The 18,002-nt window shown below is 39.8% G+C and overlaps 2 protein-coding genes across 4 annotated transcripts; one reads left to right on the forward strand and one right to left on the reverse strand.

Moving 5' to 3' along the window:
• Positions 1-152: 152 nt before the first annotated feature.
• Positions 153-7,600, reverse strand: wdr5 (WD repeat domain 5). Its single transcript, XM_011481991.3, has 14 exons — positions 7,410-7,600; positions 6,669-6,773; positions 6,365-6,473; positions 5,136-5,209; positions 4,924-5,013; positions 3,029-3,118; positions 2,866-2,949; positions 2,729-2,784; positions 2,445-2,491; positions 2,253-2,328; positions 2,080-2,113; positions 1,279-1,353; positions 1,104-1,191; positions 153-1,016 (listed from the first exon to the last, which is right to left on the reverse strand). Exons 2-14 carry the CDS (start codon positions 6,747-6,749, stop codon positions 916-918), a joined length of 1,005 nt encoding a protein of 334 aa, XP_011480293.1. The 5' UTR covers positions 6,750-6,773; positions 7,410-7,600; the 3' UTR covers positions 153-915.
• Positions 7,601-7,868: 268 nt separating this feature from the next.
• LOC101174934 (bromodomain-containing protein 3) lies at positions 7,869-17,432 on the forward strand. 3 transcript variants are annotated; one of them, XM_023961003.1, is made up of 10 exons: positions 7,869-7,989; positions 11,319-11,624; positions 13,611-13,748; positions 13,817-13,946; positions 14,039-14,280; positions 14,359-14,487; positions 14,581-14,739; positions 16,605-16,723; positions 16,813-17,087; positions 17,224-17,432. In XM_023961003.1, the coding sequence occupies exons 1-10, from the start codon at positions 7,966-7,968 to the stop codon at positions 17,325-17,327; spliced, it is 1,626 nt and encodes a 541-aa protein (XP_023816771.1). In that variant the 5' UTR covers positions 7,869-7,965; the 3' UTR covers positions 17,328-17,432. The 3 variants fall into 3 exon arrangements, with proteins under 3 accessions (XP_023816771.1, XP_023816772.1, XP_023816773.1); XM_023961004.1 differs by having other exon boundaries at positions 17,163-17,341; XM_023961005.1 differs by lacking the exon at positions 7,869-7,989 and having other exon boundaries at positions 11,520-11,687.
• Positions 17,433-18,002: the final 570 nt, after the last annotated feature.

An 18,002-nucleotide genomic window follows, 5' to 3' on the forward strand; every position in this document is an offset into this window, starting at 1 on the left:
TCTATTTCTAAGGAGAATTTTGTCATCTGTTCTTTGTGGATTGTTCCAATGTTTTACCTTTTAATGGATGAAAAGAAAAAAAGGTTATTAAAAAAAATTCAAAGTGACTGAAGCTGGTTTGGTGTTTTTGCTGCAGACACAGAGAGACGAGGGAAACATACAAAAACTGGTTTTATTAGGTGAAAGCAGGCGAATGCAAACAGAGGCTGCTGCCTTGTGAGCACGACTTCATCAAGCAGAGTTCATGAAAACACTTTGCAGTGCAATATGTACAAGTGTTTGAATACAACTGGATGGCCACACACAAAAGAATGCTTTGAAACGGTTTTTCCTTTTTTACTTTTGACATTTCAATGCCTTAATTGCTTGTAAATTCCCCAAATTAAAGTCCAGTCACTTCCTGCAGAAATGCCTGGAAAAAAATCCTGACATTTGAAGAGAGGAAAGAAAAACAAACTATATTGCTGCCTTTGAATAAATACATAAAGGAGTCTTTGAGTACCTTATTTTTTTTTTTATTACACCTGAAGCTTGATGGAAATGTCACCGGTTTGCTCAGATGGTAGTGCACAGATACACAAAGGTACAAACAGAAATAAAGGCCCAATAACTATTACATTTATTGTACAGAAGCTGTTATGGAGAAGAGATTGATATCAAAAACATAGAAGGACAGAGTGTTGCTTTAGAAAACATCACCCTTTTTTTTTTCTTCTTTCTTTCTTTTTTAATTAGATGAGGCATCAGAGGAGGTGAGAGGATGACGCTTGTTAAAGAAAAAAGGCGTCAGATATCATCAACTTAAAAACTCTCTGCATCCGTCGACGGCACCAGTACAAAAACGTCCTCATCTTCCAATAAAATGTGGGAAAAGAACAAATTGAATAAAAGGAATCCAGGTTATTGGGGAGGGCTTTAGCAGTCGCTTTTCCATAGCTTGATGGTTTTGTCGTTTTCTAAAGCGGCTGATGCGATGATGTTCTCTGTTGGGTGGCAGGCAGTGGAAATGACCACATCTAGGAATAAAACATAAAAAAAAAAAGATCAAATCACTTATTGAGGTGACGGTTCTATGAAGTAAAAAGTCTTAAAGCTCTGTGCACCTGTGTGGCCCTGAAGTTTCTGCACGATCTCTTTTGTCTGCAGGTTCCAGATGTAAACCATGTTGTCCTCCGAGCCCGATACGATCCACTGAAACCGAGAGCAGCTCAAGTTAGGCCTTTTCACCAAAATACTTCTTTTTTTTTTGGCAGTAGTCTCAGTGAGGAGAGCGCTCACCTTCCCCCCAGTGACAGAGAAGTTGGCGAATATGCAGTACTTCTCATTCTTGTGGCCCGTGTACGTTTTCAAACACTGGGAGTTCACATAAAAGAAGACAAAAGTCAATGAGGAGCTTCAGAACAACATTTAAAACAAAGGAAAACCAACAGTTTTCTGCATGATTGGAATTTTTCCTGCAGTCTGTCCCACATGCAGCATTTCTCTTCTTTACGACCAGCCACTTGAAGACCTTTTTTTTTTCATTATTAAGACATTTTTTTATGTTTTAGTGGTTATTATTCCTTTTTACAAGTCAAACTGTAAAAACATGGAATACAGTGTTCCCTCGCTATGAGGCGGTTCAGCTTCCCCGCTGTTTTGCAGACTTTAGAGCAGGCAACAGCACATTGTGATCCTGTTAATCCATCTCCTCTGAGCTATTTTTACATTAAAATTACATCAAAGTATGAAAGTGCTCATGTCTGTCTGAGAAAAGAGCATAAAGTGTGTTTAGTGAGGAGTTTTACAGCCTTAAAACGTCTATAATTATTGTTTGTCTGAATACTTCACATTTAGCTTCTTGGAGATTATGTTTGGGACGCAACTCCAGCGATATCTGAGGTAACACTGTATATTAGGCTCAACTGTGTTTCTTTTTTGAACAAATTATATTAAATGACTAGCATTTTTTTCTGCAGTCAGTCTTTTAGATCAACAATAGGATTGTCATAAATATAAAGAGCTGCCACTTGTTTTTAGGATAAAATAGCTTTAAAAAGTGAATAAACCTATCCAGAGAATGTAGTGGGAAGAATTTACCTTTCCTTTGCTGTAGTCCCACAGCTTCAGTGTGCTATAAAACAAGAAAAAAAACAGACAGCAACATTCAGGAGAATAAAAGTGCAGCTTTTCTTTGGGATGTGCTGCCCCCTGCAGGTGGAACTGCTCAGTGCACAGATAAAACAATCCATGTGATGCTTTCCAGTCCTTACTTGTCGAGTGTAGCAGCCAGAATGTATTTCCCATTGGGGGAAAACTTCACAAAAGACACAGGAGGGTTGTCATCATCTAAACAAGACCAAGAGGATAAAAAGAAATCAATACCACATTTCAAAGATCCTTACTGTCAGAAGAGAATGTCGGATAAAGCATTTGGAAGGATTTTGTGGAGCCACTGATCTTACCGATGAGGGTCTTTAAACACTGGCCTGATGCCGTGTCCCAGATTCGACTGAAATAACAAAAGTGCCTTTTAATTGGGGGGGGCGGGGTGAGTTAGGCATAAATGAACACCAATGCAAATCATTCCCATCAGATCAAAGCCAATTAAGAAACTGGAGCATGCCTTTCCTCGAAAGACACATTTCTTCCAGGTCACGCAGCATCCCCGGACAGGATGTCCAGCTGGAATGTTACCAGCTTTCCACAAGACTTTCAGTCAAAACAAACGAGGAGAAACTGGACTTACCAGAGGCCGTCGTAGCTGCTTGACACAATCAGAGAGCCGTCTCGGTTGAAGTGAACCTGCGTTACCAAGAGAACTGTTGTTTCTATGGCGATTACTCCAGAAGATGTGCTCGATGCAAAGTAAAATGTCTGACTTACGGCAGAGACGGGGTCAGAATGAGCTGGCAAAGTTTTCAGACACTTCCCAGTCTTTACGTCCCAAATCCTCACACTTTCATCGAACTAGAAGCCACAGGAAGAAAAGATCAACTTCTCTGTTCAGGCCCGGCTTTGATCCTCAAAGAGTCATGCCGACACTCACCGATCCCGACACGATGAGGTTGGACTGCGGGTTGAAGTTGCAGCAGAAGACGTAGTTGCTGTGACCCTTCAGGGTTTTCAAGCACTTTCCCTGGATTTAAGAAAAGATTCCTCTGTTTACATCTGCACCGTTTCCGCAATAGGATTTGATTCTGAACCTGAATCTTTTTTTTTTCTGGACTATAACTCTAATCCAGAATAAACAAAGGAAAGAAGATGATCTTATTGGCCAAGCGTCTCGTGGGATATTTTTACTGTGCCGTTTTTGGAATGGAAAAAAAAATCTGCCAAATGTTAAAACAAGACTTTTGGTAGGATTTCTGATCACGAGGAAAGTTTGGCTAAACGCTCACATATCAATGAATATTATTGAAAGCGATTGGGGCAGGGCATATGCTAAAGTTCATACCATGTCTATTAATAGTCCATTAGGAATCCAACAATTAAAAATGGCTACTGTGTTTCTACCTCAGTGTTCCTTCGTTATATCGCCAGTCACGGGTTTTTCAGAACAATTTTGCAGCCTTTTTTCCCCACGACAAAGCCGATTGTGTTCTGTGTCCTGACTGACTGTTGACCTTGACAATCAATCTCCTCCATGTTGTGTCTCCTGTGTTCAGTTTGCCAGTGTTGCAGAAAAATCTTCGATCACAAACAGATCTGAAGTTTTAGAGTTTAAAGAAGAGAAAAGTGTGAAAATGTTCATGTCTGTCTGAGAAAAGTGTAGGAAGTGTGGAGTGAGTCAAGTCTTCAAACATCTATAATTATTATTATTTCTAGAATGTTACTCCCGTGATAAATGAGGGAACACTGTACATCAGTGCAACTAAGCAAACACGGCAAAAACATACCAGACATTTGAGTAAAATGTGGATCTTAAGCTGCGTTCACACCGATTGGTGTTGGTCGCCTCTCCCTCGCCACATGAATTTGCTGCTGGACGTCTGTCCAAAACTGTGTTCATAAGCTTGACGCCCCAGCTGTGTGTGGGAGGAGCTACCACCAGATGTTTTCAGCCTGATGGCTGCATGGAGCGGTGTCTGTGTGCATCTCATGACAATGCATGGAAGACATGGAGGATGTTTAGAGATCAGAATGAGTTCTTTAGAGAAGCTCTACAGAAGCATCTGAGCCACGTCTCATCGATCAGAGATTCTCCAGCTCCACTCCACTCCTGCTGCAGAAGCTGCTTCTGAATGACAGCCGGCTTCCACTGTGTCTCCACGTCTCTGTGAGCCCGTTTAAAGAAGACCCCAGCAGGCTGCCCCCAATGCTGCTCCCGTCTCTGCCAACCTCCTGGGGTTGGCGTAGCTGATCGACTCAGTGAGCATGTCCATGTTTTTATATATATTATGTATGTAGTGGAGCCTTTTTTCTGTAAGAGACATACGACTGCTACTGTTGTGATTGCTGTGTTGTCAGAACAAAATCCTTAATAAAAAGTTGTGTGGGGGGAAAAAAGCTCACATTGCTTAAAAATACAGACTGGAGAGGAAATGGCCGCTTCTTTGTTCAGCAAACTGTCAACAGCCGCAAAGCATCATATAAACAATGTCATCTAACACTCAAGACATTCATAGGCTAAAGCAGCCGTCTCCAACTGTGTTTACTTTATACGAGTGGATGAATCTGATTAAGAAAAGGGTGACTCCAAAAAAATGGCAGCAATAAAGTGGCATGAAAGCAGCAAAAATAGCTGTTAACAAAAATGAACAGTCCAAGATGCCTCTTCTCTGCCATCCTGAGTGAAGGTGAGTGAATGCTTGTACAACCTTTTACCCAGATGTCATTACTTAGGAAATTAAAAAGGGGAAATATACTAAATTAAAGGGTAAACAAGAATAAGTGCCAAAAAAATACGTTTTGGCTCCTAGAACAAGTGCAGAACCTTCTTACCGAGTTGACATCCCAGATTTTCAGGGTTTTGTCGTCTGATGCAGACACCAGCAGGTTGGAATCAGAGGACCAGGCCACATCAGAGATGCCCTGCAGGATCATGGGAAATAGTTCAGACACATAAGAAGGAGAAGGGCGCTTCTAAAATCTATTCCTCCCACAGGAAATCCAGAGAACATATCAGAGCAATATCAGAGTACAGTTTTACTCACAAGTTTGTGTCCAGATATGGTTTTCTCAAACTTGCCATCATACGCTCCCCAGATCTTGATGAGTTTATCAGCAGCTGGAACAAGAGAACATCAGTCAAATCTATGAATTACTGTCATCACATCAATTATGAAGCCAACACTACACACAAATGTAACACAGCATACAAATTGATCCAAATGACAAGTTTAATACATCTGATAAACAGAAAACTATATTTACTAGATTAGAACATTCTACGTTTAATTCTAATTTGGTTCTAGTTTTCTCTGATTATTTCTCCTTGACAAGTTCATTTTGGGGCTGGGGGCCTCAGTGAATGTTAACTTCTTAGTTCAACGTGTTCCCCACCTCCACAGCACAGAGGCACAGTGACGTATGTTAGTTGGATGGATTATGGGATATTGGAGCATCAGTGAACAGCACTTTATAAGTTTCTATTTTTTGGTTTTCCCAACAAAACTAAACACTGTTGGTTCAGAAAATAAATCATCATCAGTTTCAGCATGAAACTGTCACACTTTACCATCTTTAGCTGATATCTGTCAGTTTATATCCTCGAATTCCAACATTATTCTGCTGATTTAGAGTGATAATTACAATGCGTGAAGTTTATTTGTACTATATTCTACTATATTTATAAAGACAACAAATATGCCCAAACATTGTTCTTGAAAAGATAGAAAGATTTCCAAGTATTTGGATGCTGGTTACAGCCCTGGCATTGTCTTACCCTTTCACCCACCTATTTCATCTCTGAGACTAACTCTGGAGGCGGATCGGAGAATGGAACAAAATATGACACCATGGTGAAATGGGCCTTTTAAAGTCCAACGTCAGGGCAAAAAGCCAAAGGGGCAGAAAGGAATAACACTACTAAAGTGGCTTTAGTAAAAAAATATATATGTACATAACTACTTCACATGTTTTGTTCTAACAATTAATCCGAAAAATCATTTGAAATAAACTCAAGATTCCTAAATGTTTGTTTTTTTTCTCTCTCTTTTTTTTTTTACTTGTCCTGTCCAACAGCTGGGCAGGTAGATGAGAGCTGACGGCCTCTTGTTTAGATTCCTAAATGTTAACATTTTGTAAACTCTACATAGTTTTTTTTTTTCATTGAGTAAACTCCCTTTGAACAGGGTCAACATCAACCAATATAATGGTTTCATGTTGAGTACATTTTGAGACATTCATTGCTTAAAAGCCACACAGAGGAGGATGAACTCACATGAGCTGGCGAGCCATTCTCCACTTGGACTGAATTTGACAGAAGACACGGCTTTGGTGTGTCCTGCTAACGTGAACTTCAGGCTGTAGTTTGGCTTTGCAGGCGCAGACTGTGGGGGGGCACATTTAATGCCATTGGTAAGATAGAAAAGAAGTACATATCAACTCTGCTAAAACAAAAACCAAAATGCATTGTTCACCATTTAATCTTGTATTAATTGGAAAACAAAAGAAACAATTGATGCAAAGCTGCAGTTGCACAAGAACACGGCCCAGAGTACTCAGTCATTTTCTTATATCCAGACCTTGCTTTGGCTTGCAGATGCTGACTGCACAACTGGAGGTTTTGTGTCAGTCTCTGGTTTCTTGTCTTCGGTTGCCATCATGAAAAAAATAGCATCTACTGAGCACTGCAAGGAGACAGAAGAGCACACAAGTATTTCAAATTACATGCTTGCACAGCCCCTTCGTCAAATTTATTATACTCTCGTTTATAGTTTAACGTGTTGTAGAAATATTTTGTTTATTAAAAGGTAAAGTTGATGCATACAATTGCAATGTAGATTGTATAGCCGTATTGGCTAAATTAAGCGTTTACAAATTAGCTCGATGGCTAAAAATTTTAGCTAGCTCAGTTAGCTTCGGTACGCTGACGTATAAAAACTCTTTTTTCTTAACTGGCAAAACAAAAACATCGCGAAGTGGCATTTGATGTACATTAAAGTCAGCTTCCACATTTTTAACGTCAAAATGTTTACCATAAAGAAATAATAGGTGAAAACAGCATCATATAACAAAAGCGACGCGGAATACCTTCCTTTGGCGCAACTTCAGACAGACTTTATATATTTGTACTTGAAAAAAAGACGCGTTGCATGTTCAAATGGATATGAAATAGACGTTAAAAAATATAAAGTGCTAGATGTTCAGGAAAACTATCAGCACTATGTACATGCGGTCACTTGTTTTTAGCTATTGACAACCTGCCACAAAAGCGGCCCTCTACTCCTCAGACAATGAAGATTTACGCAAACGCTCATACTTACAGAAACGTTTTACAGATTCACCTCCAGATTTTTTTCCTCCACCGAAGAAAACACGATTAAAACCAGTCTGTTTTTTCGTAATATGATCCTAAACTTACAAAAAACTAATCTACCTGCCTCCTTGTATACGTTTGGCTGCGAGAAAACCAACGAAGAAACGAGGGAATGTAGTGTGCCAGTGCAATGCGCAGGCGCGTCACACACAGAAGTAACGGAAACCTGTGAGGATCAAGTATCGATGGCACGAGTTAGAATAAACGTCACAAAATGCAGTTTTCCCTTAAGACGTAAACATTTTGCAATTAATATTTCAATTTACCAGAAAAAAAGTTAAGTGAAGCAAAATATATAATTCTCTTTTGATAATAGTATTATCAAAAGAAAAATATGTCAGTGCAAAATATTTGCGTTTTTTGCCAAATGAAAACAGTGGACACTCCAGAACACTAGATGGCAGTATTCCCCTTTGACTTCTGGGCTGACGTGCCCAGACAAATAGACACGAATTGAATTGCCAGCCATGTAGGTGCAGCAGGTCGGGAGAGGAAGTTAGCAGATGGTGACTGACTTCGCCGTGGAGGTACTTGAAGCGCATACTTTTCTGTTCAAGCTTCGGTGTAAAGTTTTACTGTTTTTGAAGAGGAGCATTGCTTGAACTTTTATTCCAATTTAACAATACGAGTTGGTAAACAACTTGCCGCTACCCTCCCTTCCCGTTAGATGATGATCGGAGTTTTTTCTCGAAACGGATTAAAAAGAAAACTTAGGTGATTTTTTTAAATTGCTTAAATACCTGATATATATTATGACTAGTTAAAATAAAAAAGTCAGACTTTTTTTTCAATAACATTTTATAGCAGCATTTTTAGGTGTTGCAGAGTTAAAGAAATAAAGGATTTTCGTTCACCACCAGGCAAGAAAAACATTTCATTTGTGCACAGACTAGCTAATTATGATAGCTAACACGTTGGACGTTTCTTGACCTCGAAGAAAATATTGGTATTCATTTGCATTGTCTCTTCAGGAAGTCTGTGTGGTTTGACAAATAATTTTTTACAATAGTTGTTGGAAGTAACGTTTTGGGGACTACGCCTCCATCTGCTAGGATACAAAGCCCTTATTTAACTGAGTAAAACTTTGAGAGTTCGTGCACACGTGAAGCATTTCAGTATCCAGTAGAAGGCATTCCTCGCGCGTGTCCAACAACAACAGGGGTTCTTGTGGGTTAAAGTGATAAAACACGCGGTTTTTGTCACGTCCGCCCACTTCCGCCTGGCACGTTCTGCAGTTCTTAAAGACCCTTTCTGAGGAATGTGAAGGAGGGAATCTGCTGCAGTGGTTTTGGTTTGCTTTCATGGAGCTGTAGCTTCCCATGTTTACATTTTTAAGTTGGTTAATTACTCCAAAATTCACTTTTTATTTGTGGTTGTTTTAATTTTTATTACATTTTGCGTTTTTTGATCTTCTGCATAGTGGAAACATTAAAAAACAAACAAAACAGTAATAGATTACAACATTCATTATTATATTAAGGATGAATTAAAAAAGCATAAAATATCAAGGGCTGAGATAACTAAACAATTATGTACTTATAAGTTTACTACATAAATGAATATATTAAGCTGTAAGTTTACAATTCTGGAGGAATATCTGTGAATTGTCACAGAGGTAAAGTTAGCTATATATTCATACGATATAAAAATTCTTCTAAAGCTTTTAAGTCATTGGACCCAAATCCCTCTAGAGAATAAAACAGATTAACCACTATCAGTGACAGCTATTTAGATAAGCTTTCGAGTTTTTTTAGTGTCAAATTTTGTGTTTTTCTGCAATAGCTTTTAATTTATTGAACCCAATCACGCCAGATCTCTCTAGAATAGTAAAACGGATTGACCAATATTGGAGACAGCAGCTCACATTAGCTTTTGATGCTTTTTCTAATTTTAGTAAATTTCTTAGTCTAACGTTTTGCACTTTTCTTCAATAGCTTTAAGTTATTAAACGTTAAAAGTTATTAAAAGTTATTAAATTAAATAACTTAATTTGTTTTACTCCAAAATAACAAAATTAGCCACTATTGAGGGACATCTGTTTAGATTAGCTTTTAAGTTTTTTTTGGTTTTTTTCTCAGTTTTAGTTAATTTTTTAGTGTGTTTGCCTTTCTCTTCAATAGTTTTGAAGTTATTGAACCCAGTCACCCCAAATCACTCTAAAATAGTAAAACTGATAGACCACTATTGGGGACAGCACTTCACATTAGCTTATAATGCTTTTTCTAATGAGTTAATTTCTTAGTGTAAGTATAGTCTCAAGGCACAAGGCTGGGAAAGGTTACAGCAAAATCTCTGCTAGTTTGGAAGTTCCTACGAGTACAGTGGCCTCCATCATCCTTAACCCTTGTGCTATCTTAGAAGATCCCACCCGTATTTTGACGTGTTCTCCCAACCATGACAAAGGTGGAAAGATTTTTAGTAATCCATGGACACCAGTGAAGATCACAAATCATTGAAGAAAAAAGGTTCAGCGCATTGTCTAGTGGGGTCTAGATGACCCAACTCCCAATCTTAAAGTGCCTAGGATAGCACAAGGGTTACGGGGAAGAAGTTTGGTACCACCAGGACTCCACCTGGCCGGCCATCTGAGCTTTAGTCATTGAGGTGACCATTAACCGATGGTTACCCTGTCAGAGCCCCAGCCTTCCTCTGTCAAAGGAGAATTACCTTGCAGAAGGACAACAGTCTCTACAGCAATCAAGTATTTAGGCCTGTATGACAGTGTCCAGATGGAAGCCCCTCCAAAGGACGCTTCCCATCCAACCCGATGGATCTTTAAAGATACTGCAAACAGGGTTAGTGTGTCTGTGTGACACCTGTGTTGTAGAGTTTGCCAAATGTGTAAAAATGATTATGAATGTACAACATTTTTGGAATAGGGTTTAACCAAATTAGCAAATAGAAATTTGGAAAAACAATCAGAGAAAAATAATAAAAGATTATACCTTCTTCTCACAATTATCAGGGACGGGATAGCATGGAGACTGTATAAGCCAGGATGCTCCAAATTCCCGCTCCCCTGTCACTTCCTCCAGCTCCTGCGGGGGAATATAGAGACACTCCCAGGGCAGCTGAGAGACGTAGTCCCTCCAGCATGTCCTGGGACTTCCTCTGTGTCTAGGCCCAGTGGGACATGCTTGGAACACCTCCCAAGGGAGGATCTAGGAGGCAACCGGACCAGAATTAAAAGCTATCGAAGGAAAATGCCAAAATTGACTCTAGATCTTTTCGAAATTTGAATTCTAAAATTCTATTTTGAAATAGCCTATAACAAATAGGATTTTGTATGTGTTTTCTTCTTTTGTTGTTGGTAAAGTAATTTGTTGACAATCCCTAAATATGAATGCAGACGTATACCCACACCTCTTGCTAGTACAATGAGCTTGACTGACTTGAGTGCCGCACTGTTCCCAGAGCCAATGTCTGCCGAATGTCCAATATCTAACTTCACCTCAGTTAAAGTTTCAACCTTTCATTTTGTTTTTAATTTTGTTTTTAAAGACCCATTCCAATAAAAATGTTTTTTGTATTACATCTTCTTGTGACATTTTTCTGATGACACAGAACATATATAAAGAAAATAAAGCTCAAACTTGTATTATGAGTATTTCTTTATTTAATTAAATTGTCGGGCTACAAGCTAAATCCACTGCAGATACTATGTCCTAGAAAATGACAGGTTTTTTTTATTTGATCTAAAAGCAGCATAATCATAAATAAAACATGATCAAAGTGGAACTTAAAAGTTTAAATGTAAAAAGGAAATTAGACATGATTAGTGGGTCTTTAGTTTAAGATCTGTTTGGTGAGCTCCACAAAATTGCCTTTCTATTTATGTTTGTGTTTTCCCCCACAGGCTGCATTGTGTGGTAATGAAAACTATACCCTCAATAAGCCGGAGCTCGATCAGTGTTTGCTGCACCAGGAGAAAGCGGGGTCACCTTGGTTTGGTAACGGGAGCCGGCAGACGTTTCCCGCCAACATGTCAGAGCCTCCACAGCTTGTGAACCCTCCACCTCCTGAGGTGACCAATCCTGACAAACCGGGTCGAAGGACCAACCAGCTGAAGTACATGCACAACGTGGTGATCAAATCCCTGTGGCGACACCCGTTTGCTTGGCCCTTCTACCAACCCGTCGATGCAGTTGCTCTTGGACTACCAGTGAGGGACTTTTCATCTTAAGTGACACAATTATGGATGGGTGGTCTTTTTTTGCAATTAGAGGTGAATATTATTATCAGCTACAACCTCTGCAATTAAAGATGTCCATATCTTGGATTTCTTAAAAACCCACTCTGATGAAAATAGTGTTTTGGGTGTTTTTAACATGTGCTTGTGGCATTTTTATCCTAATGGAGGACATTCATTAAGAAATTTAGGCTTAAAATGACATTTGAGTATTTCTTCATTCAAATCATTGTGAATTAGGAACAAACGAAAAAATGCTGTTTAGAAAAGATCATATTCGTTACTGTACGTAGAAAACACGGAGGGGGGCCACAAGCTCCCTGCTCCTCTCCATTCTTATTCATCAACTTGTAGATGTTAGAATTTTTAATTCCTCCTAGATTCATTGATTGTTAAAAGGCAGAGATTAGCTAAATATTTATTCAGACGTGAAAAACAACAGGAGCAAATCCCTGCAGATGTATACATCTGGAGTCTCGAAGAGTAAATGTTCTTAACTCAGTCCAAACATGAGTCTAAATCCAATTCTAAAATCTGCTTAATATTTTATCTCCCGCAAACACAAACCTCAATGCTCACTATCTGTTGTGTAGGATAACTGCACACTTTGTACAAAGTTTAACCCCTTTTTTTCCTCTTCCCAGGTAGAGTTCACTCTGTCTTTGTCTTCTAAATGAACACCCTGCTCTCTTAACATCACCTAAAAAACAGCGGATTAAGCATAAACAACAACACCCTAATCTAATACCTAAACGTCTAGATCCATGTACGTCTTTGTTTTCCTTTTCCACGCTGGCATCTGGCTCAAAAGTGTAGGGCCGCATAGCTCCAAAATTGCTCACCATTTTTGTTGCTCCGGTAATGTTAGGTTGGGGTTGTGAGGGGCTGTAAGCTAGCGGGAGAGCGTCCATAAAGATGGATAATGGGAAATGGGGTCAGGTTTGCTCTGCAAACGGTCCCGCCCACAACTCAGAAGAATTTCTCATCCACAACTGCTGGTCTGGAGAGACTGTCATAAAAAATGCCACAGGTGTATTGATTTAATAATAATCATATTTAGAAGACCACTGGGAGCGCCACCAGCTCAGTGGCCTTGAGACTGGAAGGTTGTAAGTTCATACAAAGCCTTTAAAAACTTGGGAATAGATCAAAAGATGCTTGGAAAGTGTTTTTAATGCAGTTGTCTTCTAGTGTCTGCTGAAATAAAAGAGATGGTGGACCCTCAGGCCCTGAGGCGGTTTGAGTTTGGCCCGCTCCATCAGCAGTGCTGAGCAGGACCATATTTGACTGAGCGTTTTGTTACAGCCAGTCACGCCCCACCTCTCCATAACTACTGGCCAGTTAGTCCAAACTCACAAATGTTTCAAATCACTGTAAAGAATGCTTTGGACTACTTTCTAAACTCCACAAAAATACAGTTTTTAGATCTGTTGTTTTTCTAAATCAAACAAAAAACATTTGTACAAAATTGTCCGTTTTGCTTAAATGTTTCTTAAGATGTCTTCACCCACTTTCTGTCTTTTTTTGCTTCCTAATTCTAATGCAAACTCCACTGAAACAACACAGTGAGTATAGATGCTTGAACACTAACAGCCTGTAGCCCAAGTAATGAATAAATCAATATACAAAAGCTGTACAGAACAGGAAAAAAGTGCATCAATTTGCTGGTATGTTTTGGATTTTGAAGTTTTTTTCATTTTTAATAAATTTTGTTGTTAAATTTAGATGATCTAAGGCTAGGTATGAACAGAATTGAAATAAACCAAAACAAAGTTTTTGTTGTGCTGACAGTTATCTAAGATATAATTCAAAGGAGCACAAATACACATTGATGATGTAAACAAGAAAATCTTTGTTAGAATAAAGAGCAATAAAATGATCCCGTTACTCAAACTTGGGCAGTTTTATGACATTGGAGGTCAGAAAAAAAAACTGCTCTCCCTGTTCTTAATTCCACAGGATTACCATAAAATCATTACATCCCCCATGGACATGGGTACGATCAAGAAACGGCTGGAGAACAACTATTACTGGAGTGCAAGCGAATGTATGGAAGACTTCAACACCATGTTCACTAACTGTTACATTTATAACAAGGTGAGGGGCCTTTGTCCTTTCAAAGGAATTGTTTTCCATGCAGGAATTGTACTCATTTCCCTCTGCAGCCCACAGATGACATCGTGCTCATGGCACTCCCCTTGGAAAAGATTTTTTTGAACAAAGTCTCCCTGATGCCTCGGAGGGAAGTGGAGATTTTTCCAACCAAGGGAAAAGGGAAAAAAAGCAGTGCTGCAGGTATTGTGGAAAAAAAATCCGCTATAGCGCCTGTAACACACTTTCAAGTTGCAAAAGGTTTTGAGGTTAAACCACTTTGCTTCCTATTTTAGAAAACCGGATTAGGCATGAAAGTGCAGGCAGCTTTGAGGAGGAGAAGGAGGTGCCACGGGAAGAAAGGCGAAGCGGGCTGAGTGAGCAGCTGAAGTACTGCAGTGATATCCTGAAGGAAATGCTGTCCAAGAAACACTCAATGTACGCCTGGCCCTTCTACAAGCCTGTAGATGCTGAAGCTCTGGGGCTGCACGATTACCACGACATCATTAAATACCCCATGGACCTCAGCACTGTCAAAGTACATCACAGTGTATCACACATCAGGCTTTAGGGGGAAGCAGCACCATGTCATTCACTCCATTTTTTTCCTTTGCAGAAAAAGATGGACGCCGGTGATTACCAGGATGCAGAACAGTTTTCTGCAGATGTTCGATTAATTTTCTCCAACTGCTACAAGTACAACCCTCCACAACACAGTGTTGTAGGGATGGCCAGGAAACTTCAGGTGGAAAAACAGCTTCTGAGTAATCAAAGTGCTGCAGGAGCTCTTGGGAGGGGTGCTCTTCAATGATGTGATGTGTACATTTGCTTGCTGTAGGGAGTTTTTGAGCAGAAATTCGCAAAGATGCCAGAAGAACAAGTGGGGTTGGTTGCATCAGCTGAGAAGAGCGCAGACTTCAGAATGCTTAATGGCAACAGCTCCTCCAGTTTGGACAAAGCGGAACCAACAGACGAACGTGCAGCTCGACTCGCTGAGGTGCATATGCAGATACAGCTGGCGTTTATTCAACATCAAATTTGAGCAGTTAAATGTTAACTTTTCTGTTGAATGAATCCAGAATCTACCATCTACTGAAACATGCACTCTGTCAAATACCTTCAGGCGTGACATTTAGGTATTAACATGCATTCTAGTCATTGACTGTATATGGGAATAAGACTGAATGACCCTGCCCCCTTGTGCGCGTTCCAAACAGTAAGTACCTGCTGGTTCCGAGAAGCCAAAATCCCACAGGTTTCTGTAGAGAAATAAACAGCTATTGGTCAGAATAACATTCTTGCTCTGCTACCTTTTTTACATGTTCTTGCTTATCCAAATTATTTTCAAGATATTTCTTTATTGCAAGTTGTTCAAGTTATAAACTGACCAATCGGATGCCTTAGTAAAAGCACGTGGTGCCCCCCACATCGAAGGTTTGAAACATTTAACATATTCATATTCAAGCCTGCTTTCAGTGGTGGGGGTGTGGACTTGCAACAAGCTCACTCCTGATTAGTCAGTGATTGCTGTAGAAATGCTGACTCAGACTTGGACCAATCACTGCTTACTGACATCGCCTGGCTCCAACATGCTGGCGTCCGTATCGCATAAATATGGTGAATGGATTTGGCTTTATTTGGTTGAAGCCTGAAGGAAGTCATTTTCAATGGGTGACGTGATGTCACCCTCACTCGCTCCAGTTCTCTTTATAGTCAATGGTTCTAGCGCTGGTTGGAAAATTTCTCGTTATAATTATTTTTGTAAAGTCAAAAGTTAAAGAAGCAAACTGGGTAAAGATGCAGTAATCTTGCGTACCATACATCTTCCAATAGTGGCCCCGACGTTTATTCCAAAAATGTGGAATTATTGGACAGTCGGCCCGCCGTTCATTCAATCACAGATCCAATATTGATTGTTAATGGGTTCATTTTGCGGGAAAATTCGGTCAAGAAATGCAGACGACACCAGATGAACATTTCTGGAATTACTGAAGTGATGATAACATTGTATTATCTTATGATTAGCGAACATTTCTTTTCCCTTTAAGCATCAATCTCAGTATCAAAAATCCTCCTTGCTTTCTTGCGGATCACTTTCCTGGAGACACGCACACCTTTGCGTCTTTGCTGAATAATCCATGTTAAAACCAGTTCTTCTCATCCCCACCCCCACCCCCCTCTTTTTTTTTGTTTAGCACCTCCACCTGGAAATCGGTTTGCTCCTTTTCCTGCAGCCGTTTTCTAAATATCATCCATCTGTTTGCAGCTTTCAAGGAAACGTTTAGGATTCACTAAATGTTGTGCAGATTCCTCACCAGAATCTTCTTTGGCGTATGCCACCACCAAATTGAAATCCAATGAGCCTTTCTTGGCCATCGCTATTTTGGCTCACAACACCACAGAGACACCCGGCGTCTGCACGACTGTGCACGGAGCAGGGGGAGCCTTTTGAGCAGCCCGGCCACTATTCGCGAACAGCGTCTGTAGCCCTCGTGCTGTCTTGTGGGGTCCAGATGACCCCACTCCCAACGTACGTTGGGAGTGGGGTCATCTGGACCCCACAAGATAGCGCAAGGGATAGAAAAACCCGGCGTTTAGTGGAGATCGGCGTCTATTATAGACTTACAGTACAGATTTTAAAAAATGTTTTGTCATTGGTAACTTCCCAGCTGTTGTTTAAGTTTGCAAAAATGTTTTCCTATTTCCCGACTTCAGTAATTCCTTTCATCCTCCTGCTTCTACATATTCAATTACTTCTTGTTTCTTCAAATTGTCTTTTCAAATTCTTTTTAGAATTTTATGGTTAAAAAAAAGGGAAAACTTAATAAAAAAAATGTAACTTTGTTTTGGTTTTGTTTTTAGCTTCAAACTGTTCACCAGCAGCTTTCAAACTTGACCCAAGATCCTTTCAACAAGCCCAAGATGAGCAAAGAACAAGAGAGGGAACCTGAGACACAACATAAAAAAGCTTCAAGCTCCAGGTAACATCTTTTTGTGATTAGAATTTGTTGTTTTGCTTTTTTTTTTTTTTTAAACCTCCCACTAACATTTTGTCTAATCATATTATCAGACAGTCATATAAACGTAGCAGAGACCAGAGCTCAGGTGACGAATTTTTGCCAATGACGTATGAGGAGAAGCACCAGCTGAGTCTGGACATTAACCGCTTACCAGGCATGAAGCTGGGCCGTGTGGTGCACATCCTCAAGACACAAGAGCCCTCCATGAGCAGCTCCAACCCAGATGAGATTGAGATTGACTTTGAGGTGTTGAAGCCCTCCACTCTGCGAGAGCTGGAGCGCTATGTCAGGTCTTGCCTGCATAAGAGGTTCAAGAAGTATCAAAGTAAGTACAAAGTGGATCTGCCTTTTTCCGTTGAGTACTTTGACATTGAGATGCTAATTACCAAGATGATTTCAGGGCAAACAGCATCCGTAGCATTTAATTAGCCATGGTGCCTCTGTTGCTCCTCTTTATCCAGAGCAGAGCAGTCAGTCTGCATCTCATCCTGCCGGCAGCAGCAGTTCTGCAAATTCTGCCTCCAGCAGCTCCGCTGACTCCAGCTCGGACGAAAGGGACTCATGATCACTGCACTGTTGGACCGTTTTGTGACCAAAAAAATCCTATTTTTCTATCAGTTGCCTTATATGTTCAGTTTGTGGAAAAATAAACATTATTGTTTCATACTTAGTGTGCCTTGCTCTTTCTTACACGCAGTAGTATTAAAAAGTATCTAATGGATTTTTCTCCTGATTAAAGAATAAAGATAATTTTAAAAGGCCCGCAATGGAATTAATGTGTAGTTGGAACAGCTACAAAAATCTACAACTGTACAAAAATAGTACCAGATTAATGATTTATAAACTGATGAAAACACAAAATTTGCATATTTGTCCCACGTGGATATCTAAGATCATCAAGTTATTTAAAATAAAAGGATTTTAAAATAGAGGTGTTAAGTAAAAAATAATGAACGGTGTTAGAATGCTAATCCCTTAAACCTTTTTGCAGGATTCACCACGCTTGTCAGCAACAACTGCACTCGAGCTCCAGCATTAGCTCTCAGTGAGTCTCTTGGCCCGCTTATCTTTGCAGGATTTTTGAAATTCAGCCACTGGAAGGTTTTCAAACATGAACCCTTTAAGGTCATGCCAGCCTTTAAATCAGATTCAGGTCAGGACGTTAACTAGACCCCTTCAAAGTCTTTATTTTGGTATGAAGTCATTAGGGAGTGAGCTCTGTGGTGTTTTGGATCATTGT

The sequence above is a fragment of the Oryzias latipes genome, chromosome 12 (genome assembly GCF_002234675.1).
Source record: "Oryzias latipes chromosome 12, ASM223467v1".
Taxonomy (NCBI): Eukaryota; Metazoa; Chordata; class Actinopteri; order Beloniformes; family Adrianichthyidae; genus Oryzias; species Oryzias latipes.